The sequence below is a fragment of the Egretta garzetta genome, unplaced genomic scaffold (assembly GCF_000687185.1).
Source record: "Egretta garzetta isolate BGI_Z169 unplaced genomic scaffold, ASM68718v1 scaffold443, whole genome shotgun sequence".
Lineage (NCBI taxonomy): Eukaryota > Metazoa > Chordata > Aves > Pelecaniformes > Ardeidae > Egretta > Egretta garzetta.
In genome coordinates this window covers 103130-127515 of record NW_009259109.1, presented here as the reverse complement: position 1 = coordinate 127515, position 24386 = coordinate 103130, and the positions used below count along the sequence as shown (strand labels likewise).

The following is a 24386-nucleotide window of genomic DNA, read 5'->3' as shown; positions in this document are numbered from 1 at the left end:
GCTAATCACAGAAGCTGAAACTCATCAGTAGGAAAACAGTCTTGGTGTGGGTGGAGGCTCTTGGAGGAAGAATGGGCAAGTGTTCATTTGGAACTTAATAGGTTCACATGCTGTTTGATGTGTGCTCTTTGATACAGCTGATTTTCCCTTCTTCCCGTGTGCTGGCCCTGGTGCCTGCCCAGTCATCCTGTGAGTTGGTTCAGGGAATTGCTTAAGAATGAAAAAGGGGAGTACGTTAGTAAGTCTCAATGGGGGACGAGTATGTGTACCTGCAGATGCAAGGAGCCTTATGTATTTTGAAATGGCTGAAATGTAACCAGGGTAGTACCTTTGCAATGCAGCTTGTCAGTTGTGCTTATCTTCTGATCTGTGATATTTTCTTCTTTCGCAGGACCCGTCGGGGCACAGCCCCTACTCATGGTGCCCAGACGTCCTGGCTATGGCACCATGGGCAAACCCATTAAACTGCTGGCCAACTGCTTCCAAGTTGAAATCCCAAAGATTGATGTCTACCTCTATGAGGTGGATATCAAACCAGATAAGTGTCCTCGGAGGGTGAACAGGTAAGAAAGTTAAATTTGTCTTGTAAATTATACTGATGCTGAAATTTTTAAGCAACAGAGGGACCTACTGAAGTAAATACAGTCACTATGTAGCTTAAAATCTGAGCGTTATGCTATGGAGACCTGTGTGCAAGTTCTCGCCAAGATCTGTGAGACAGATACAGAGCCTTTTCCAGGTTCTCTTCAGTTTGGGCCAGCCATTAGTGGTCATGGTACTTTGAGCCGTTTGGCAGCAACCCCTATTCTTTAGGGCGGCGTAAATATGGTATAGCTGTAGGAAGTTACCTTTTTTGTTTGCAATACTGGCTGTTGAATCATTTGAGTTAGCAGGAATCTGCTCCTATGGGTGTTTTTTGTCCTCAGTTGATACTGAGATACATTGCAGCGTTGGTTAATCTGGAAGGTTCCCCAGCTTCATTGACTTGGATACTGTGATCAGAAGCCAGTGACTAAAAGCCATCACTGCAGGTACAGGAGGAGACAGCCTTCAGCTGGAAAGCTGCCATTAGGAGCAGTGATATGAAAGCACTGCAAACAAACTGGTTTTCCCCTTGTTAATAGATATTTCATGCAATCAGCTTAGTATACTTGAAATGGTCAGGCTTGGTTTGAGCTCCACCTGTGGCCTTTCTCTGTTGTTAAGCATTTTGTATAGGACATTGTATCTCATCTTATTTTCCTATCTGCTGTGTATTAGGGTCGGTTAAATCCCTTGCTAGGCTACTTTATTTTGAGACTGCTGGTTCAGCGGAGAGTGTATTTTCATATTCTGTATCCCTGTTCATTTAGTGATCCAACAAACTGTACGTATGGAGTGCTGTATTCTTCAGCCTTAACAGATTGCTACTACAGCTTTTTATATATGGTCTTTGTTATTTTGTCCTAAACCTCATAAATTTTGGGAGCCAGAGTAGCCTTCTCAGAAGGAGCAGTTAGTTGAAAACCTGGCATTGGAGCTATAATCGTTTTTGCTTTTTAAAGATTACAACATTTCATATTTCCTGTATTTCTTCTCTGCATTGAATAATTTTTTAGGAGGAGTTACTTGTTAGTCTCTTGTGAAATCTGTTTCATCAGTTAAAGTTCAGGGTAGCTGAAAAGCAATTTTTTCCTCTTTCATCTGCGACTGGTTTTTTTGCATTTTAACAACAACCTATTGCTAGCGCCTGATCCTGGCTGGTGATTTTTTTCCCCTGCTAGTTGCACCCTGCAGTTATGAAGGCTATATAAATACCTATCTTAAGTAATAATTAAAAGGCAACTAATAAATTGCTAAAATTGGGCTATAATAGTTCTGTGTGAATTAATATTTAATATCTTAACTGTTCTGAAAGGTTAACTTCCTACCGTATTGTTAGAAGAATGCTTGCGAAGCCATGCTTGTAGGGATAGAGGGAGAATATAAATGCTCTGAACTGACTTTGTTTTGTATGTCTGATTCTTTTCTAGTGTGATCTTGTAATGAAGATAAATGTCATTTCACTTGAAATCTGTTGACTGAACCCACTTTTTTTGTCTGTTGTATGGCAATGCTTGATTAAAATAGACGAAGGGGTTCAAAGCTGTGAGAACTCTGGTTGTGCCAGCAATTGCAGGCTATGAGTCTGTGTAGTTAGCTGTTTCCATAACAGTGGGAGAAACTACAGATGTTTGAAAATAGTGCATTTGAAGTAAGTTCTTTTGAAATAGCAACTAAGTTTTATTTAAAATTTACAAGGAAGAAAAAAAATCCCTTTTGTGGCCCTGTTTGTAGGGTAATTTCAAGCTTGCTTGCAAAGCCCAAACTGATACTGGTCACAGCTTGGTTTAGTTGGTCATGCCTCAGATAAATACTGTCTTCTGAAGTTCTCAGTTCAGGTGGAAGGGAGGCAAAAGTATTTGGTTTGAGTTCCTAAAGTAACCGTGTGAAATGAGCAATATTTTTGCTTATGTAAATAACCATGATTTCCCAAAGAGCGTGTCTGCAGCTGATAGAACTTTTCATACCTTTTGCAAACATCAGATTGAGTAGCAAACCATTGCTTTTCAGCTTTGCTAGGTTGTGTGAGGGTTGGTTGTTGCCCAGAAGTGCTTTTTATAGACTGGAGTTAATTTTAAGTGCTTTTGGAGGTCTGTCATTCGTAAATCTAGTTGTTGTAGTACAGGTGTAGTTCAGATGCACGTGTGCCTCTGTCCAGACGCTCATCAGCTTCCTGCTCTTCCAGTAAAGCCGCTCTCTTGCTTCTCCTTACTTGTGGTGGAAGCAGTCATCTGGTGTTTGTCAAGGCAAACTGAAAGGACTAATTGAACACGGGCAGCAAACCTCAAGAGTTGCTTTAATAGTCAAATATTTTCAAAGGAAAGACTAATTTTGTTTTCAAATTTGACAGCAAACACAGTATGTAAATTATGAATCCCAATATAAGCTGTAGCTTAAAATCTGAAAGCTGAGGGTAAATCTTGCGTGCATGTTGGGTTTTTTCAAAGTAGGGAACTGTGAAGTTGGTTGTTTAAAAATACTACTAGTTTACCAACTTTCATGTGCGTAAAGATGCGGCAGATGTTAGTTAAAAACTGCAAGAGCTTGTGTAGATGAGCCCAATAAAAGAGAGTGTATATCTGCTGAATAAATGACTTTGGGTAGTGTGCTGTGGGTTGCACAGAGAGGAATGGCTTTCATTAGGCTAAATTGAAATCAGGATACTGAAATACCTGCTCTGAGGAATTTTCCTTAGAAATGTATTTTTCCCTTTCTCTAGCATGCAGTGACAGTTATTCCTAAGAAGTCAGTGGATTTACATAGACTCAGCTATTCTGAAATAATTTCTCACTAACATCCCGTCTGCATGCTTGTGTCTGGAATAAATAGGGGGTTTAGTTCCTGTGTGCTTGCTGGGTTTTTTAAATCCACCTGCACCTTTATGAGCTTTTAGCTCTAGGGAGGCTTTAAAATCTAGAGTGTCTTCTGTTGCCTTTTCACTTTCCTTTACAGCAATGTTCTTTACCGCTGTTTCCGCTGTGTTGTAAACTGGAAAGCAGGAGCTAAGCGATGCTTTGAAGCGTGCTGTAGGTGTGAGATCAGCAACAGAGCTACAGCTCAGAACTGTCAGGTTCCTTTTACAGAGCCTCTTGCCTTCTCCTTCCTGCTCCTACTCCTCATCACTAACTTTCATCCCTCTGCTGTCGTCACATGTGACAATAAACTGGCACTTACAGAAATGGGGGGGGGGGTTGCACGCTTATCCCTGGGCGTAGTGTCCCAAGGGAGCAGTGTACCGGTGCAGAATGGGGGTTTTGGATAAGAGGGACTTGTGCAGGAGCAGAATTAGGTACTAAGTAGTTATTCTGAAGCTGCTTACGGGTATTCACATGCTTTTAGCCAGTGAAGGAATATGGATTCTGAGAGTTCAGTAGCATAAAGAACTGTGAAATGGAGAATTTCTCTTCCCCTTCCCCAAGTCCCAGCTGAGAGGTGAAAGTACTGCCACTAATTTTGCTTGAAGAGGACGTGGGTATTTACTGTCTTCCTGAAGTACTTCAGGTTCATGTTGCCTGCTCAGGAAATGGTACACTGGTAAGCTGCTGCTTTGCAAGAATGCCAGTTTGCACATGCTTAAGCAAAGGGTTTAATTTCTATAGAATAAGGCAGTTAGGGTGGATCAAGTAAGATACAGTCATCGTGCCACCGAAACACAAAGAATCCCCAACGAATTCAAATCCTGAAGGCAGTTTCAGTTAGAGGTACTGCAAAAGTCTGTTTGGACCCGACAGATCTACTACTTGTATCAAGAAGCCTTTTTTTTATATAAGATGAACATTTTATGGTGTTTTTTCAAGTGTAATTTCAGTGCTCATATCAGGTTGCTATTTTCTTTATTGCCATCAACTCCTAATAAAGAAAGTTAGGAGAATCTATAATGGCGTTCAGATTCAATCAAAGGCTTTTACTTGATTTTGATGTAAAAACTCTGATTATTAAAGACTTGGAGCTAGGACTTTTTTGTTCAGGTACCTCATTTTGATATACAAGGTAGGCAGAATTCAAAACTTGTTAATTAAAGAGCAGATGAATGCTTCTAGGTAGACAGTACAGTTTGCTACAGCCTAGCTTTCAGTTGCGAGTTGGTAGTAGTTTTTCATAAGCCTAGCTTGTGGGTTCCTTCCACAATGTGTCCTTGCTTTGTATAACAGAGGTTCTACAAAGGCCTCCGTCATTTCGGGGACTTTCTGAAATTATCTCAGAAACAATATTTTCCCCTATTTGAGCATTTGCGTTGATTCGGATTTTATTCTTCAGTGTTTATCTGTTATTTTAGTTGAAGCATGTGAAGCACCTTTTTGGAATATCAGTGGGTGTTCTGTAATTCACTTGAGTAATACGTTTGTTGAAACTGCTTCAGCAAAACACAGGGGGTGTGGGAGCCAGTTCCAGTCTGATACGTCTTTGAAAACATCTTCAATGTAAACATCAACTTTTCTAGGGAGGTGGTGGACTCCATGGTGCAGCATTTTAAAGTGACAATATTTGGGGACCGTAGACCGGTTTATGATGGGAAAAGAAGCCTCTATACAGCCAATCCGCTTCCTGTGGCCACTACTGGGGTAAGATAACTGGAAAAAAGAATTGTATTTGTAACAACTTATGAGGAAGGAAAAAGAAACAAGCCCAACTTCTAAAATCCTGAGTTGAGAAAAACTGGAAGTACCTTACAGTACCCTGTATTGAAATTGAATCCTCCTAATTTATTTCCTGCAAGTGCCAATGTATGTAAATGTAATTGTTGCGTTCAGAACCTACCCTAGAACTTAGTAGCATCGTTCTACAACAAAATCTATTAAATACTCAGTTTTACAGACAGTAATAAATTATCCTGTAACGACATACTATTAGAAAGTCAAACCACAGTTTCTCTGGAACGAAGGATTTTCTGATTCAAGACGACAAAGTTACATGATCGCCTTCTGCTTGGTGAGGACCCAGTTCTCTTTATCTGTGCATTTGATAGCGTACTTTTACCGAATGTGCTGTGTCCTAAATATCTGAGTTTTTGAGTCTCTGGCCTAGTTATGGGAAGGAGTGAAAACTCAAGGCTACCAAACTTGAGATTAAACAGCTGCTTTTTTTTTTTTTTTTGTTTCCTTCTCCTCCCCCACCCAGGTGGATTTGGATGTGACATTACCAGGGGAAGGTGGAAAAGATCGTCCCTTCAAAGTGTCAATAAAGTTTGTTTCTCGGGTGAGCTGGCACTTGCTGCATGAAGTTTTGACAGGAAGAACCTTGCCTGAGCCTCTGGAACTAGACAAACCTATCAGCACTAACCCTGTTCATGCTGTCGATGTGGTGCTACGACACCTCCCCTCTATGAAGTAGGTTCACTGTCTTCCTCCAGTCTGTCTTTACCTGAAGTATCCCCTTTGGGAGACGTTCATCCCTGTTTCTTCACAGGTGAAAAGAAAAAAATGATCATTCCCCTTATGCAGCACAGCTGGTTAGCTGAACTGGGGAGACTGAAGCTAATTATGTAGAAGTGTGTGTTTCTGTAGACATTTAAACTCCAGAGCAGGTGATGCATTTGTTTGAAAAGATCAAGAAACAGGAGACACTTATAATAGGCCTTAATTGAAATACTGAGAGATCGCAGTATGCTGTAGCTCTGCTTTCATGCCTCCTGCTTCAGTTGAGCCAAGTGTCATGTACTTGGTGGCGGCGACTGTCTAAAAGCATGAGTCTTTTTAATTCGTTGATATGCCCATCTATGATGCCAATATACCCATCAATGATGCATGCTTCTCACATTTTAAATACACGGTTGAGGCTAGATAACCTGTTAGCAGGTATCTAACAAATAAAGAACAAAGTTAACTTACCTCTTCTCGTCTTCCACTTCAGGAAAGTATAATCTCCTAACAAAGCCTGTTACTCTTTATCCCAGAACCCTGAAACGTTAGAGAAGGCCAAGTTAATTTTGCTTTATTTGGTCAATGAAAGTTACTTTTTAAAGTTTGATTGCTGGGTTTAGGCAGTAGGATGGCTTTGCACTGGTGTTTTTCATTGGGTGTAACCGACTCAAAAAAAAAAAAAAGAAAGGGAGAAAAATAAAAAAAAAAAAAGACTTGTTCTATGGAGTCCAGTGTTCCTTACCTACCCCAGATCCCGAGGAAACGTGCAAGATGGTAACCTCCATGCTAACGTCTGTCCACTACAAATGTGAGGAGGCGTGGAGGTTTGTGAAGGGCTGTTTTCTACCTCGGAGAGAAGCTAATGTTTCTCCAGTTTGTTTCCGCCATAGTTACTCCTCCTCTCAGTGTACACTGTAGTCAAATGTTCCCTAGTAAAACATGCAAAATTATCTTTGAGGGTCAGTCCAGTACATACAGTGCTGTTGTACAGAATCTGCTGTGATGGAGAATATACTTTCTTGAAGTAGAAGATCATAAAGGGTAAGTTAACTTAGTTCTTGGTTTGTTGTAAAACTGAAAGTGGTGGTGCGTTGCTAAAACCAGCAAATGTTTTGTCTAAATTTAAAAACACTGCGATGAGAACAGAAGTGTTCAGGGTGTATTGTTTAAACTTAGTTCTAAGCACAGATTCCTGGTGCACAAAATCAAAAAAAACCCAATAATGCTGTGTGTTATAATCTTTACTGTAGAGTTTTTATTTGGAAAGCAATATTTTATATTTGGAAAACAACAGCATAAACGTGGTCATCTTTTTCACTAGGTATACCCCTGTGGGCCGCTCATTTTTCTCAGCTCCAGAAGGCTATGATCATCCCTTGGGTGGAGGCAGGGAGGTCTGGTTTGGATTCCATCAGTCTGTTCGGCCTGCCATGTGGAAGATGATGCTCAATATTGATGGTAAGTTGGGATTCGGGGTTAAGAATAAAGGTAGTAATGAACATGCCTCTAAGAATAAAAATGACCTTGCCATTCAGTCATTTTAGTGTCATGTGCTTGAGTTTCTGGTGCCACGTTTTGGTGCCATCTGTGCAGAGGGATTTAGTAACCAGAAGCCATCTTCTACGCTGATTTCTTAATTCATATTGAAAATAATAAAGAGTTGAAGTGGCTTGGGGTATTTTGCTAGAATTTATATCTAAGAAAACTTTCAAACTTTAATTGCTTTAGAGACAAGGGCTTTTCACCTGAAAAATACTTGTCTCTTGTTGCTCAATTTGAAGATTCAGCAGTTGTCTCTTGTAATATCCTCATGAAACACGTTAATTGTGAAGTCAGCCTCCTGCAGAAGCTTTAATGATAATAGTAGAGTGAGATTGTAATAACGTGTGTATGCATACATCAGCTTCCTGTTCAGCCAGTTCAGACCAGACCTATATGGCAAAGGCTACCTAGCAATCCTAGTCTTTTCTTCCGGATTTGCCAATATGCCAGTATTTCGGCAGAAATTTACCTGCCATATTAAAAAAAAAAAATCCTATCTAGGAAGGAAAAGCCTAGCATAGCTTGTTTTCCTGCTTAATTTTGGTATGGGTATATCCACAGAAATAGAGGCAAATTACTTAAGCTGTGTCTCCGTGCAGCTGTCCACAGGAGGTGTTGTTCAGTACTCCCAAGGAAACCCTGCAAGATGTATCACAAACACTTCTGTGAATAGGGCTAATGGAGATGGGCTTTCTTATGCAAAATCAGATCTGCTTTGCACCACTTAATAAAGTCCCCGATGAATGCATCTGAGATCAACTGGTGCATGTGTCAGCCTCCTTGGTGCTGTAGGCGCTCTATTTAGTTGTTAAACCGCTATTGAAAAATGTCAGTGTTTGAGATGCAGGTGCTGCCTGAAGTTTTCTGTAATTCACATTCTGTTCTCGCTGTCTGTTTGAAATGCTTCATAAAACCAAGGTAAACAGTCTCTCTTTTTTGCATTAGGTTAAGCACTCTAAGGCAGGTTGTGCTTAGTGTCTGTCTTGGAGCATAATAAGGTGTTGCAGATGATACTGAGCTTTCATGATGAAAATTTGCAAGTCCATGTGTTCTGGTTTACCTAAATTGTGGATGATACTTGATGTGACTTCAGATGGGTTTGTTCCTGTAAAATTACCTTTCGAACAGCAGCCATGGTGTAGCTATTGTCTGAAAAATGAACGTAAAAATCTTAGGAGTCTGAGAAATGACCGATAGTGGTATCTACGTGCTAGGTACCGAGGTAACTATAATTCAGGTAGGACCAGAGTATTAATTTACACCGATTTATGAGGTACTGCGCTATTACTTCCTGTGAAGCAAGTTCTGCTTATCAGCATTTGAAAGCGTAGTAGTTACTCTTGCAGTGAATATTTTTCATTCCTTTCTGTGAATGAGAAACTGCAGAACTTTGTAAGCTGTGGTTTACGGGTCAATCGCTTTATGTTGCAGTTTGAGGCTGTGAAGGTCAGGTTCAAATCCCATCGCTTGATTTTGTTTTAGCTGTTTAACTTGTACGAGGCTCTCTGCAAAATCCGTTTCCCTCCGTGTCGCTTGTGTTGCTGTGGGAGACACACGGCGCGCTGCCAGTCGCTGGGGGTGTGAGCTATTTGTGTTCATTCAGTAATCGACATCCGGAGGTGTTGGCCGGAGTGCGTCATGTCAAGTTGGCAGCCTGCTAAAGTGACGCATGTCTGAAGAATGTTTCATTGCATGAGCACAGAGAGGCAGTGGGTTTGGTACAGGAGATCTGGAAAACGAATAAAATGCTTGTCAAGTATTTATCTTCTGTGGTTGCCATTTAAAGTAGTAAATGTGTGAAGTAGTTTGCTTGTGTTTGAGCTGTATCTAGTGCTACCTCACCGTTCTTACTAAAAGGTATTGTTTCGGTTGCTTACGCAGATTGTTTATGGTCTTCCTTCCATGGAATGAGTCAACTGTCCTCCTTAAAAACAGTATATTGTCACTTAATGGGATTGTGCCATCAGTATGCAGGGAGGGTAAGAGATTTTAGTAGATCAAGGGTTGCGCTCACCACTGCCCTAACATAATTTGTGTACAGTCAAAATAGCGCTCGCGTTCCTACCAAATACTGTTTCTGTAACCGAGCAGATCATATCATTGACAAAATTATACTGCATATTGAATCATTTTAGCTTGTCATGTTAAAAAGTCTTCAGTGCAGTGATGTTAATACTCTCTGCTTCCAGCTCTATACAGAGTCAAAAGAGAATGTCGCTGTGGGACATTACAGCTCTCTAGAAATAAACCTTATCTGGGGAAAAACCCTTTTAAAACCCTGAAGTGCAAAGTAGTTGCAGGATGACTGTGCTGGTGGCTGATGTATCACTCTCGGCCCTACGCTGGCTCTGTATACTTAGTTGTTGCAAGGCTTGCTAATCTGTTTTCAAAAATGTGTGCTGCGCAACATTTGCTTGGTGGTTATGTGAAATTTTAAAAAGCATTCATTCATATACTGCTTCACAACATTCTGACTTGGGGTTTTTTACACGAAATATTTTGCTCTTTTTAGTTTCTGCCACTGCCTTCTACAAAGCACAACCTGTAATTCAGTTTATGTGTGAAGTTCTTGACATTCATAATATTGATGAACAACCAAGACCTCTGACTGATTCTCATCGGGTTAAATTCACCAAAGAGATAAAGGGTGAGTAGAAATGAATCTCTTCTGTCCCAGGTAACGCAATCAAGCTAATTCTAAGGGACTTGTTTTAACTGGAAACCTCCTGGTTAGCATGCATCAGAAGGGCCCTGGAACTGCCAAGAGACTTGCAGGATGCCCTGTTTGTAGTTCTAGTCCTGAATGAAATAATGCTGCTCTACAAAAATGAAAAATGAGGTATGTTCCCAGTGGCTTAAAGAGGGCAAGCAAGAGTGTGTTGTTTATTGCCTGGCTAGAGGTAAGCGGCTGTTGCCTTGCGGGATGGCTAACCTTTTCCAGGCGCGGGTCACTGAGGCCATAGTGGTATTGTGCTGTAGGTCTCCCGCTGTTTAAATGCTGAGGCAAAGTGAAAATTGATTTGAGGGCTAACATCATTGATTCTTTGAAAGTATGCTGTGGCAGTGACTAATAACTGATTGCCTTATGGAAAAACAAGTACCACTTGCTGACTTGCAGCTGAAGGCCAAATTCCATTCCAAAGGAATTGCATAAGCTGCTGGTTTGAGTAGTTTCACTCCATATATGCTACTTTGCTTTGCATTTTCCCATATGCTTTTATTCCAGTGTAATTTGCAGAGAGAGAAGCCTTGAAGGAGCTCAGCTCTTCAAAGCTCTGCTCTTAAACACTTGTGTGACTTGATGCAAAATTAGACTCACTTGAAATACTGGGCAGCAGAAAAGTAAATTTGAACTATAGTCATAAACTGATGTGTTCACAGAATAGTCATTAGTGGGGAAAAAAAAAAACCACTTAAAGTAATTATTTTGTAGTAGTTCTAACATGCCTCCTTTTTACATCTCCCTGTCTGTCTTCATTCTGGAAGACGGGTAGCTGGAGAATGAGACGCTGTCTCTGCTTGATCTTGGATGCCTCAGCCACTTTGTCACCGTAGTCAGAAAATATTGAAAGGTTACCTTTGCTGTCAATATTTGTTTTTACTACTGCAGTATCTGGGAACTCCAGCCAAGATGCGATCACGTATAGTGAAACAAACCCTACATTAAAGAACTGGCAGTCTGCGAGCAGCTCTGTGGGAGGGTAGTGCCTTCTGCGGTGTCACAGCAGATTAATGACAAAGCAGTGAATGGGTTCGAGATACCTCAGTGTTCACAACCCTCTTCTGCTTGGCCACAGTGCTTCATGGTTTCTTTTCGGTATTTTCTCTTAAACTACCACTGCCCTGATATAGCATTACTTTTGATTATGCTGTCCTCTAAGTAGTACTGATGTTAATATTGCCCTTAGTGTTGTCAGGAATCAGTGAAGTACAGTTGATTGGGGATGTCTGCGTCCCTAGTAAACTAAACACAGTGTCTGTTATTGGGTGCTCAGGGATCTGGTTTGATGTGGGGTATTCAGGCTGTGGTCCACAATCCACATGAGTCTCAACAGGACAAGCCATCTAGCTGCTTTCTCAAAAGCCTCTACTAGTAAGTTGAATCTTTTGGGTAACAAGGCTCTGTCTTCAAGTGCCTTCTCTTCTGTGGGGCTGGGGAAAGACATAACAGCGTGTCGATGCTACGCGTCACTCGTGTGATAAGCTCAGTGCTTCCAGCAGATGTTGAGTCTGCTGTCTCTGTGCAGTACAGGCAGTGCACACACAGATAGTAGACTCTTGAAGCTGCCGTTGTTGCTGTCGTTATTACTGTGGATAAGAGAGTCGAGTCTGGTGAGCCTCTGGCCTGTAGGCTGGGTGCTTTTAGACGAGATCTTCAGCTGCTCAAAATCTAAAGTTAACCTTGGTCAGTGAAATTAAAGAGAACTGCAGACTGAATGTGGACACAAAGCTGGGGAGGGAATGAACGGTAAAGGTAGAAATCTGGTTTTGCCCTTTTAATTTCAGTTATATCGGAACTGCTAGTTTAAGAGGTATACAGCACTGAGAATGAAAGAAAATGGTGAGAACAGCCGTCTGTATCTGAGATGAATCATATGCCTTTTACATGAAACTGCTACAAGAAATTCAGATGACATTGCGCATTAAATACTACACATGATTTGGTTTTGAGGATAATATCTGATTGGTCAGAAATCAAGTTATAATGAAAGCAAAATGTTTAGAGAAGAATAATTTCTTATGTTGCGCTGTTTGATGCTGACCATCAAAGCTGTTGGATTAGGACATGTTCTGTTATATGAAACCTTGTGTCTCCTGTGCAGCTTTTTGTGTGGTTGTGATATTGGGGTTTTTGGTACTTTTGTGTGCAGGTCTAAAGGTAGAAGTGACTCACTGTGGAACGATGAGAAGGAAATACCGTGTTTGTAACGTAACAAGAAGGCCTGCAAGTCATCAGACGTAAGATGCTTTTTCTCAGAGCATAAAATGTGTGATATATTAACGCTGAATATGTAACAGGACCTAATATTTCATTAGTTCTGGGGATGTTGATATTTGCCAACTAAGATGTCTGTACATTTCATTAAAATGTATGTCTTTTCAGCTTTCCCTTACAGTTAGAAAATGGCCAGACTGTGGAGAGAACAGTAGCACAGTATTTCAGAGAGAAATACAACCTCCAGCTGAAATACCCTCATCTTCCTTGCCTACAAGTGGGACAAGAACAGAAACACACCTACCTGCCTTTAGAAGTAATGAACTTGTTTGGATAAATCAGCTTGCTGTTGGTAGACTGTACCATTTTGCTAAACATTACGAAGTAGTGCACCTGCAGTACAAGCATGCTGGCATAGTTACATGTTTGGGTTTTTTTTTTTTTTATTTCATTAAAGGCTATCTACATTTTTAAAAGTGCTTTAAAGTTTAGAACTGTGAGAAGCATCCAGTTGCTTGAATGCATTGGGGGGTGTTTTGTAGCGATAGCCTAGCAGGTGTACATAGGGTATGTTGGGATCTAAGTGCTCCTATTGTGTGTTGACACTTCTGATCTTCCTTTAAGGTATGTAACATTGTAGCTGGCCAGCGGTGTATCAAGAAGCTAACGGACAATCAGACATCGACGATGATAAAGGCCACAGCGAGATCTGCTCCAGATAGGCAAGAGGAAATAAGCAGATTGGTTAGTTCTTCACTTTCAGTTTGGTGTGATGCTACTTGCTAAATGATGCTGGACGAGGCCACATTAATGCAAACACTTCTTATATGACCAGCCTAGTCTTTTCATTCCTTCCTTCTAGCCCCTTAATAGATTTTAACTCCTTTTTTTAACAGGATTTATTTAAAATGGCTTGCAATAATAGCGTGAGTCCAGCACTCCGCAGTATGGGCTCTTGTGTTCTAATCTTTACGATCACATCCAAGTAGATATTGGAACTACTGAGGACTAACAGTTCAGTGGTTTGCTGTATTGGGCTCTCGGGGTTTTTAAACAAATTTGTGGAATGGACTTGGGTTTTAGTACCCAAATTCATGAAAGTAAGATTTTGTTCTAGGTACTTCTCTTTTCCTTGATTCCTGTTGATATTTTGAACACCATACTTTTTTTTATTATTGTAGGATACTTATATTTGTAGCGGTACTAAATACTTCTAAAATCATGAGCTGGACTCTGAAGGCTTGGGTCTTGATAATTTCCCAATTTTTTTTGTTAGTAGCTTGAAGATGGAAGCAGCACTCTAACACTACTTCGTTTAATAGGCACTGAAAACAAACTGGAACAACTCGATTCATCCAGAGGCATACAAGGAATCTGTACAGGGTAGAAGAATGATTTTAGGTCTCCTGAACCTCAGTCTTGTAGTTGAGATGTTTGACTGCTTTTTCATCTGATAACTCCAGTATCTTCTTGGTGCTGAATCCAGACACTGTAAACATCAGTGTTTTTTCTGACTTGAAATACTATAAAACTTCAATATTTTTAGTTGAATACTCTTATAAAGAGATAGCTGTTATTGGAAACTGTTTACTTTTTGAGCTGACAAGTTAGCCAAAATGTTTAAATTAAAATAAGGCTGGTCTGGAAAATACAGAAAACAGGAATATGCAATAATAAAAGGAATTAATGTGTTTAATCTTGGGTGTGCTTGTGTCTAAAGGAGAATGCTTTTTGATCAATCCTGTGAGTAAATAAAATGCTCTTAAATAAGCATACTACAAATGAGCACTAGAGTAACTAAGGGAACAAAAAAATCTCAGCCAATATACCTCACGGTATAAATTGTTTTCACTGGGAATAGGTTGATAGAGTTGAGCATTTAAATCTGAGCCTTTTTCAATGATTTTCAATGACAAGGGGAATTGTTGTAGAATGCTTCTGCAGCATTCCTGTTAGTCTTTTTTTTATTATATATATTATATGAATTATAATTAGATACTTCTGTAATACAGAAAAACTCTTCTTCTAGGTGAGAAGTGCAAATTATGACGCAGATCCATTTGTTCAAGAGTTCCAATTCAAAGTCCGGGATGAGATGGCCCATGTGACGGGGCGCGTGCTCCCAGCTCCAATGCTGCAGTATGGAGGACGGGTGAGGTTTTTGCTTTTTCCTTTGTTTCTCTTTCGAAGAGTGACTTCCTGCGCGTGGTGTTTTAGTCAGCTCAGTTGCATTGTGCAATAGAGGGATCAGAGTTTGAATGGTAAACTTTTATGTTATCTTGAAACTGTAAATCGCATAGGCTTTTACTTTTGCTTGAATATCTGTGTTGCTTTTGTTTCCACAGAATCGAACAGTGGCAACCCCAAGCCATGGAGTATGGGACATGCGAGGGAAGCAGTTTCACACTGGTGTTGAGATCAAAATGTGGGCTATAGCTTGCTTTGCAACGCAGAGACAATGCAGAGAAGAAATACTGAAGTAAGGCATGTCATGGTTCAGGCTTTGGACTGTTCTCTTAATGAAGGGCTCTTAGTGAAAACACGAGCGTAGGACTTCTAATGAGCATTTTACCTGGTTTTAATTACCTAAGATGTTAGGGAGAGAATCCAAGCTGTTGTGCCACTTGGCTGGAAGCTACAGTCAAAACACCGTAGGGTTTTAGTCCTGTGACATGCTGTTTTGTATATAGTTCCTTCTAGCACCTTAAATGAAGTACTAAAGGTGTCTAAACTTGTTCGTTGTTGGTTTGGGTTTTTTTTCCCATTCTGGCCTATGGTGTTTCAAAGCTGTGCGGCCTTCAAATAATGAATGTTTTCAAAATGCAGCTTTAAAAGCTATTTGGAACTGTCTTCATTTGAGTAACAGTTCTGTCCCCTTCTGCTTTGGTTGTTGTGTGCTATTGCTACTGTGAAAACTAAAAAAAAATAACCAAAAAACCCTTTCATCTTCAGGGGGTTTACGGACCAGCTGCGCAAGATCTCCAAGGATGCAGGGATGCCCATCCAAGGCCAGCCCTGTTTCTGTAAATACGCCCAGGGTGCAGACAGCGTGGAGCCCATGTTTCGACACCTCAAGAACACCTATTCGGGGCTTCAGCTCATCATTGTCATCCTGCCGGGGAAAACACCAGTGTACGGTAAGGGAATGCCTCTGTCTTTACCTGTTTGGTCAAGTGTCGTTCTGAGAAATTTGCTGCCCAGCATATGTTAGAAAATTCTTCAGAGCCATTCTTTAGACATGAGAAACCAATGTTTTGTCTGAAGTTAAAATGAATTGGAAGGAGGTCTGAGCATGCAGGTAAGTTGGAAGTTATTTTCAGAGTATGTACATTTAAATTATTGTGACTTAAGCTAAGATCAAAATGTAGCAATAATTGCAAATGGACTCAAGTTATATCCTAATATTTGCTTCCTAGCGGAGGTGAAGCGTGTGGGAGACACGCTGTTGGGAATGGCCACGCAGTGTGTTCAAGTCAAGAACGTCATTAAAACATCTCCACAGACCCTATCAAATCTGTGCCTGAAGATTAATGTTAAACTAGGAGGAATCAACAACATCCTTGTACCTCATCAACGGTAAGAATCTTTGTGGAGGCGGATTTGGGGTTTGTTTTGATGTGGTGAAAGTTTGATGGTTAGTACCCAAAATTTAAATTTGGCCAAGTTTTAAGTTGAAATATTCTTCTGTTAATAGTATGTGGTGTTTGAGGTAGAATTACATTTCTTCTAGCTTTGGCTCTGAGTGGTGGTTGGCCCGTGAGTTAGGTCTCAAGCCAAAGTTCTTTCCAAATGTTTGATCAGTATCAAAAATTTGAAGAGAAACTGCAGATCTAGAGATTTTGAAATATTAATATAATCAGAATTTTTGTGCAAGTTTAGGAGCACACAACACATCACAGAAGAATGTAACTCTTGGTTAACCTATCAATGTGCTGTTAATAAGGGTAGAATACTGGCGGCATCTTACTTCTCTCACTTTTATAGGCTGGGTAATTCAGCTCACGCTTGTTCTTTGCGTGGCTATTCTCTGTGCTCTATTTCTACGTCTGTTCTGATTGCTTTGATGCCTTCAGTGAGAAGGTTTGACAAGTCCAACCCATGTGTGCTCCCATCTCTCTGGAGAAGCACAAGTCTTTTGGTCCTGAAGGCTGGAAATTCTGGTTGCCTGTAACCTTTACTAGAGCAAAGTTATTCTTGAGTGGAAGTATGCGTAATGCAGGGTAGCAGGCCAGAAAAGCTTTCGGAGTGCAAATCTTAAGAATTCTTTCCTGAGACTTCCTCAGAGCTTGGAATCAAAGTTTAAACGTGAAACAGTGGTGCGTGGAAGAATATTTTGAAGGCGCTGGGAGACCGTCCCGCTGCTTCAGTCCTGTAAGCCAGAATAATCAGTGTGGTACTGTGCTCAGGCCTCTGTCGCACGGCGGATGCAGTGCCACGGCGGTGCTTAGCTGACCTCCAAGCACTACTGTAATCAATCTAGAAATGATAGTTTCTGTAAGAAGCCGTCGGTGCTGTTCAGGTGTGCCTGTATGGCTTTTCTCCACTAGAATCATGCCACAGTTAAATGGCAGTGTGTTTTGGAATGACTGCTCTGGTGGTTTCGAAGTTCACATCTTGTGCACAAAGATTCCATTGTTTAGGTTTGGCCAGAACACCTGGTAAGAAGGCTTCTCTGTGCAGCTTAGCTGAAATAGAAACAAAACCCTGTATTGAGCAATAACCTTGTGCCAACTGTTCATCTACAAGTGTGACTTAGCACTTTTTTCTTTTTGAAGACCTTCTGTGTTCCAGCAGCCAGTGATCTTTTTGGGAGCCGATGTCACTCACCCTCCTGCTGGAGATGGAAAGAAGCCTTCCATAGCTGCTGTAAGTTCTATTAAATCAGCATTGTTTTTTTCATCCTAGGTAAATGTTAGAATAGCAAATGCAACTCATGGACTATGTCTTTGTCAAATATCTTCCAGGGCTTATGCCAGTTCTTTGTACATATTTCCAATGTTATTAAAACTCATGTCTTTAAAAGAAAAGACTGATGATACCTCAGACTTCCCTTAGCTTTTTAATTTTTAGATCAAGGTAAAATGGCGGTCACATTCATAGATTTCTGCAAAAATATTCTAAAGGAAATAATGCAGCTTTGTGATGTTAATTAATAACAAATTTGTATTTTTAAAGGAGAAAAATGTTATTAAAGGCCTGGTTTGGCAGGAATGTTTTTGATACTACTTACCTTTTGTGTTGGTACAGTCCAGGAGATCCAGGTGGTGGTTGGGTGCTTGATCAGTCCCTTCCTATTTTGTCCCCTTGGTATTTTACTTGGCATTGACCGCAGTCATGGAAACTGCGTCCTTGTTTAAAGTAACTAAGGCAAACGGAAGTGTTTCTCTGTGTAAAAGGTGAGAAAACTTCAAAGAAAAAAAGTCTGTGTCTGGATTATAAGAATACGCATTAGTATGCTGTCAACAGATAGGGAGACTCCAATTTTACAGATGTGTTTCGGGGTGCTTGGAGGGCAAGTTTTATACCTCATTTCAAAAAGTGTTAAACCAGTACCTGCTACAAGTTCCAGTTAAAAATGTTACTGTGGTTGTTTTAACGTAAGCATCTTTTACTTGAAAATCGCTCTTCTTGGCTTTTTTGCTATTTTAATTTTTTTTTGGTACCTATTTGATATTGAAGCCTTTACTCACGTAATCTTCCCCTGAAGGTTGTAGGTAGTATGGATGCTCATCCAAGCCGGTACTGTGCCACGGTGAGAGTCCAGCGACCCCGGCAGGAAATCATCCAGGATCTAGCCTCTATGGTGAGAGAGCTTCTCATCCAGTTCTACAAGTCAACACGGTTCAAGCCCACGCGTATCATCTTCTATAGGGACGGGGTCTCTGAAGGACAGTTCCGACAGGTTGGTTCATTTGTGGGTTTCTTGAAGGACTGTGTTACCACATAGTAACTCCAGTTCTCACATTTGAATAGCTGTACTGTTAGAGTTGCTTACGCTTACACCAAGATGCCGCAAAATAATTGAGACTTTTAAGGAGAGAATTTCTTAAGCACGTTGGGTAAGAAAAGTTGCAGCTTCTTTCCTGTGTGGGAAGGAGAGGTCTTAGAACTTGGGAAACAATATGTTTCTAAGGACTTCCTAAGATGACTGATTGCGTGGCAAAGTTGCACTCAGTGTTAACTACAAACCATCTGTTAGGTGGTGTGTGTAAAATACAATGGAAGGAAAACCTAAACTATTCTGTTCTTGTGCTTGTAGGTTTTGTATTACGAACTGCTAGCCATTAGAGAAGCCTGCATCAGTTTGGAGAAGGATTACCAGCCTGGAATAACCTACATTGTGGTGCAGAAGCGACATCATACACGATTGTTCTGTGCTGACAGAACAGAAAGGGTAATCATTGCCCTCTCTCCTAGTAACCCTATGTGAAAAGCTTGATGTTAAGCACTTTGCTGCTGGAGAAAATATTAGCATGGGCTTCTGTGTCATTCTGATTGCCTTTGCGTTCAGGGAAGACGTTGAATTGATAAGCGCAAAATGTGGCCTCAATCTGAAAAATCATCGACCTTCAGTATGTTTAGAAAAAAAAAAAAAATCCCCATCAGGCTTTGTCATATTGCATAATGATGCTGGTCTTTGTCAGTGAACTAGAGCTGATACTCCCCTAACTAACTCGGGCCAAGTCTACAGCAGTTGTAATAGAAGAAAATACAAAATGACGAAACCCTTAACTTCTCTGTTCTTCGGAGTGAGTTGATCCAAACTCAAGCTGACAATTCTAAATACAAATGTCCGTGCAGCTGTTCTGGCTTTGAGACTGAAAGTTCTAACGTGCTGTAGGTGCAGTGTTCTGAGCGTGCCATGCAGCGTCCTTGTCAAACATCCTGGGCTGCGGGACTGGCGCACTCCAGACAGTACCGAGGCAGTCCATTTGCTGAAACCTTGCATGTGTTGAATAGAAACTTGTATGTTTAATTACAGTTGAGATGTATAAACAGTTGCTGGCTGCACTTTTTAAAAAAACCTTTTCTCTAGGTTGGACGAAGTGGCAATATTCCAGCTGGAACAACCGTAGATACAGACATTACACATCCATACGAGTTTGATTTTTACCTCTGTAGCCATGCTGGAATACAGGTACGATTGTTGGTTTTCTCCCTTCTGTGACACTCGTGTTTACAAACAGTTATGTAGTAGGGAAATGTCATTTAGCTCAGTTTTGTCTGAGATACCACATTATTGCGGGACTGATAGTACTGTTCACTTAAGAGGCGGTCTCTGCTACGCCTTTAAAACCTGCGTTGATGGTAAGTGATGCTTTTTTAAGTTTATTTTAAAGAGGTCATTTTGGTTTGTACCTTTGTTATGTCTGAAAATAAAACTTGCTACTTTTATGATTTATAGCCACAATGAAATGAAATTGAGTCAAGTTTTCAAATGTAAACAGTTTGAAAGCCTGAAGGCAATGTTTGATTATTTGCTGACTAAATGTGGCCTAGTGAATTACAGGCTGTGGAAGTTAAACCCAGCAATGTGGTGGTATTGCCAGCAGTACAGTGGAGAGTCAACCTAATGACAAAAATTGTGTCAGGATATTGCTTAAAAATGGAGGAAAAAAAAAAAAAGACCTCTTTAAATTTTTATCATGTAAGTCTGACCGTGTTGCGTAAGTTGTTTAGGTTGGGTGGGCATGGCTTCTTTTCTGGTTTTGAATCATTGCAATGTTTTTTATTCAGGAGTCCAACACTTCTCCTGCTTTTCTCCACTTACGTCTGTCTTTATGCTAGGTCTGGGCAAGCCAGGTTTTGGCCCCCTGGAAAAAAAAAATAGTATCGATATAAGTTGAAGCAGAAATGCCAGATGTAGTTGCAGCTCGCTGTTTTTAATATAGCAAGCCACAAAGAAGTCTCAACTCAATTGATACTTTTTATACTTTTTTTTTTTTTTAAAGAGAGACTTCTAGCCTGTCTAAAACCCAAAACTGTTGACTTAATTCAGTTACGCTGTGAAATTTAACTCTAGTGTATCACACTTTTGATTTTGTGGTGTATTATTTTATAACATGGTAACACTAGTCAGTCCTTTAGTGGAGAACTTCTAAGAGTTCCTAAGGACTGTACTCAGTATTCAGCACTTGTTAGTGGTCTGTAAGGAAATGCTAAAGCGCTGATGGTGAAAGCGTGTATCTGGGGGGAACCTTGACACGAGTGACATGTAAAATAGCTGACTCAGCACAACGCCCAAGAGCAATGCAGCTCTTGAACCGGGGGAAAGATGACGTTGTATGCAAGTAAGGAAGTGTATGGGTTTTGTGTAGAACTCTACAGGTAACTTCTGAAATACTGGAGCCGTTTCTAGTGTTTGTACTTTAAGTTAGGGTGCTAAGGAATTGGAAAGAGTTAAAAGCAGCAGTTATTTCTCTGGGAAACGTGTCTTGGTGAGAAATAGTTTTAATTGAAGTTAGTTAGGAGGTGGTATAATCATGGTTCAGTCATGTTGGGAGCAGGTTTTGATTGTTGAGGGTTATCTGGAAGGTATGTGGGGGTTTTCCAAGGAAGAATAATTAGAGTAACATAATCGTGTAAATGTTAGACTTCTTATTCATCTTGAAATACATTTAGGGCTGACATAAGGCTGAATTTTCTTTGGCTGCTGTTAGGTAGGAGCTCAGACTAAGTAGTCTGGCCCTTTCTGAACTTAATCTGACTTGACTGTATGGAAAAGCCCGATAAGTGAATTGATGTTCCCTTCTTCTTAGGGTACCAGCCGTCCTTCACACTATCATGTTTTGTGGGATGATAACTGTTTTACTGCAGATGAACTTCAGCTGCTGACTTACCAGCTCTGCCACACATATGTGCGCTGTACACGATCGGTTTCTATACCTGCACCAGCGTATTATGCTCACCTGGTAGCATTCAGAGCGCGATACCATCTTGTGGACAAAGAACATGACAGGTAAATGCAGATGTGTGCTTAAGTTTTTGTCCCCACTGGTCTTTGCTCCGTTCTCAGGCATAAAGCCAGCTGACTATAGATAATTACGGTTCATTTTGCAGTTAATTTTTGTTACCTCTGGGACTAGTCTTAAAATCATTCCTGACAGCTGCTGCTCAGTATCAGACGAGAGTGGGTTGGTGGATTCTACTGAGTAATGCTCAGATTAAAAGAATTAAGTTTAGTTTAATAAAGTATTCTGTTACTACTTTGATGTGGTCTGAGGGAACCAAGCCACGCGTTTAGGTTTTTTGCTTTCGAATTAGTCATGAATGAAGCAAATGTTAAGTGCCTTCCACTTATCTAACTGTGCTTTGTACGTCAGAAGCATTTTATAACCTTCGAGCCATCAATATATTTGTAACAGGCTTATTTTTAGATGAACAAACTGCGCAGAAAAGGTAAGGGGATTTGTCAGAAGCCTTGAGGTCGCCGGGTGAATAGACAAGTGGATTTTTCTCAGTATCCAGTTCTATTGCGATGTTGCTCTCCTGAACATTGAAGAGATGCGAAGGTGGCTTTTTGATCCAAATTAATACGATTTACAGCCCTGCTTGTCTCTTTCTCGTTTTCTTGCAGCGCTGAAGGAAGCCATGTTTCAGGACAAAGCAATGGGAGAGATCCACAGGCCCTCGCGAAGGCTGTACAAATTCACCAAGACACCTTACGCACGATGTACTTCGCTTAAGTCAATAAAACGGGAGCATACTCACTGCAAGGAAGAACTGAAAAATTAAGCCACATACAATGTATGTTTCCAGTGGGGTTGGTTTATGGGGTGTGCCTCCAATCATGCTGAAGTTGACACTGTGCAGGGGCGAGAGGCTAACCCTTAAATTGACACAAGGAAGATTGTTTACTTCATCGAGGAACACAGCACTATTATGCAATATGAAACCAGCCAACTGCTTTTTTGGCGCGGTCTCCTGTAGGAAGCACCGCCATCATTTTTTTTTTTTTTTTTTTTTTTTTTTATTTCTGGTATTTTAACCCTCTTTATGCCTTTACCTCAAGTTGCTCGGCAGCACAACTATCTTTGCAAAAAAAAAAAAAAACAAAAAACCAAAAACCAAAAAAAAAAAATCAACAGTGTAATTTAAAAAAAAAAAAGCAAACCACCTTTATAGGAACAATCACAATGATTGTTTGGGGAGGGAAGTGTGCAAAAAATACTAATTTTTTTACCCCACTGCGTTGAGGAATCTCTCTCGATATTGCCATCAAACATTCGAATGTGAACATATCCAAGTGCATTTGAAAGTACAGCACTAGCTAGAAAAAATTGAGGGGGGGGAAGATGTTTTGCACACTAACCCAATAATTTGAACATAATTTAGCCAACTGCTGCCTTTGTGTCTTTCTTCACAGCTTTGGAGTTCTCGGCTCCAATAGTTCCCTTTCACAAAGCGAAGAAGCTAGTGGTGTCATGTGCGGGCAGTAGTGATCCAAACTCTTCTTGCTCCCTGGTGAATTTACTAAAGCTGCTGTTTTACCTAGTCCAAAAGTTTCAATTATTTTCTATCTGGCAAGTCAAATACGTTGAAGCTTCACGTGAGATCAGATGTCCCACGTTCTATGGGATTACATATAGTAAACACCAGAACTGAAACTTTAGAGCTAAGGTCTTTTTGGAAAAAAGAAAAATGCTAGTTTACTTGCTGCCTCTCACACCTTAATGTGATTTCATATGTATGTGTTTTTGAAGTTTAGCTTCCTTTTGTTTCTTTTATATTTATTAGAGTAATAATAATGCTTTAATTTAATTATTACAGAACATATGGTCAACATCAACTTTTATTTTTTAGAAATGTAACCATGTTTATTTTTAAAAAACTGACAACTTGTTTTGCTATCTTTTAGTGCAATAAGCGTTCTAAAGGAAAACTGTGTCCATTGAGCTGTACTAAAGCAGTGTGTGTACCACTAACTGTGGAAGAATGGACACCTCCATGATTCTAAAAGGACAAAGTAAAAGCCTTAATTTTGAAAGGAAAGTTTTATAGTCAGAAGGAATCTTGAATTTTCCTTTTTTAAATCAAAAAATAGCAAAAATGCTTCTAGAATTCTGCAAGCTTTACTTGTCACTGCAGTATTTTGATTTAACAAAGGAATTGGCCTTATTTTTGGCTTTGAAATGCAGAGGATATTTGAATTAAGTGGAAAGGGTTTTTTATTAAGATCTAAGTTTTTACATGCTTAGTTAAATCTATCTGACATCGGTGAAATGTCTGGAATTAATAAAAGTTTTTAGGCTTTTTTCCTCTTTGATAATGACTTTCCTTTTAAAATTAAGTTATTGGTAACTTCATTTCACTTTGCAAATAAAGAGGGCTGGGATAGTTCTAACATGTTAAATCACTGAAATGTGAAACAAAGTAATGGGACTCTTTCATTCCACTTTAAAGGTAAAACAATATTTAAGATGTCAGAGACGAGCATTTATTCAATGAGGGGACTGGGGAGTTTTGCACTTTGTAAACTCGTGAACTGCATTTTTGACTGTTTTTATTTGCACTGGTTCATAGTATATATACTGCAGATCGTTTGTATGGGCATTGCTGTTATCCCAGCCCTTCGGAACTCCACCTGCTCTCCACATGAAAACCAGTGGGTTGGTATAAGTAGCTTATCTCCTGTCATTCTCATGAAATCCGCTGTTTGCCAATACACTGTATTTTGAGCCTAAAATCTGAGCCCGTTTTGCTACAACAGGCATGAATCTCCCCCATTTTTTTTTTTTCTGCCAGAAAACAAAGTACTGTATTTTGTGCATTTGTATATTGTACTGAAATGTATGTAGTGCTGTTCACAACACTGTCTCAAAGAGCTTTACTAAACAGTTAGTGTATATACATATTTTATCTCCCTATATCAAGGAAGATAATGTAAAAAGACTTAACTTTGCAAAGTTAAAATTGCACTGGAACTAGTCGTGACGGCGGGCAGCCGGCTGGTGGCTCGGGCTCCC

General features: G+C 40.2%; 1 protein-coding gene across 4 annotated transcripts; it reads left to right on the top strand.

Annotated features, from left to right (window-relative positions):
* The first annotated feature begins 392 nt into the window (after positions 1–392).
* On the top strand, positions 393–24386 carry AGO3 (argonaute RISC catalytic component 3). Of its 4 annotated transcripts, XM_035890914.1 has the most exons (19): positions 481–563; positions 4002–4116; positions 5024–5144; positions 5701–5909; positions 7264–7400; positions 9997–10131; positions 12356–12443; positions 12589–12736; positions 13045–13164; positions 14450–14572; positions 14766–14899; positions 15373–15557; positions 15837–15996; positions 17196–17286; positions 18128–18322; positions 18680–18814; positions 19457–19558; positions 21180–21379; positions 21998–24386. In XM_035890914.1, the coding sequence occupies exons 2-19, from the start codon at positions 4088–4090 to the stop codon at positions 22104–22106; spliced, it is 2421 nt and encodes an 806-aa protein (XP_035746807.1). In that variant the 5' UTR covers positions 481–563; positions 4002–4087; the 3' UTR covers positions 22107–24386. The 4 variants fall into 4 exon arrangements, with proteins under 4 accessions (XP_035746808.1, XP_035746810.1, XP_035746807.1 ...); XM_035890915.1 differs by lacking the exons at positions 4002–4116; positions 21998–24386 and having other exon boundaries at positions 393–563; positions 21238–21351; XM_035890916.1 differs by lacking the exons at positions 481–563; positions 4002–4116; positions 5024–5144; positions 5701–5909 and adding an exon at positions 5958–5988.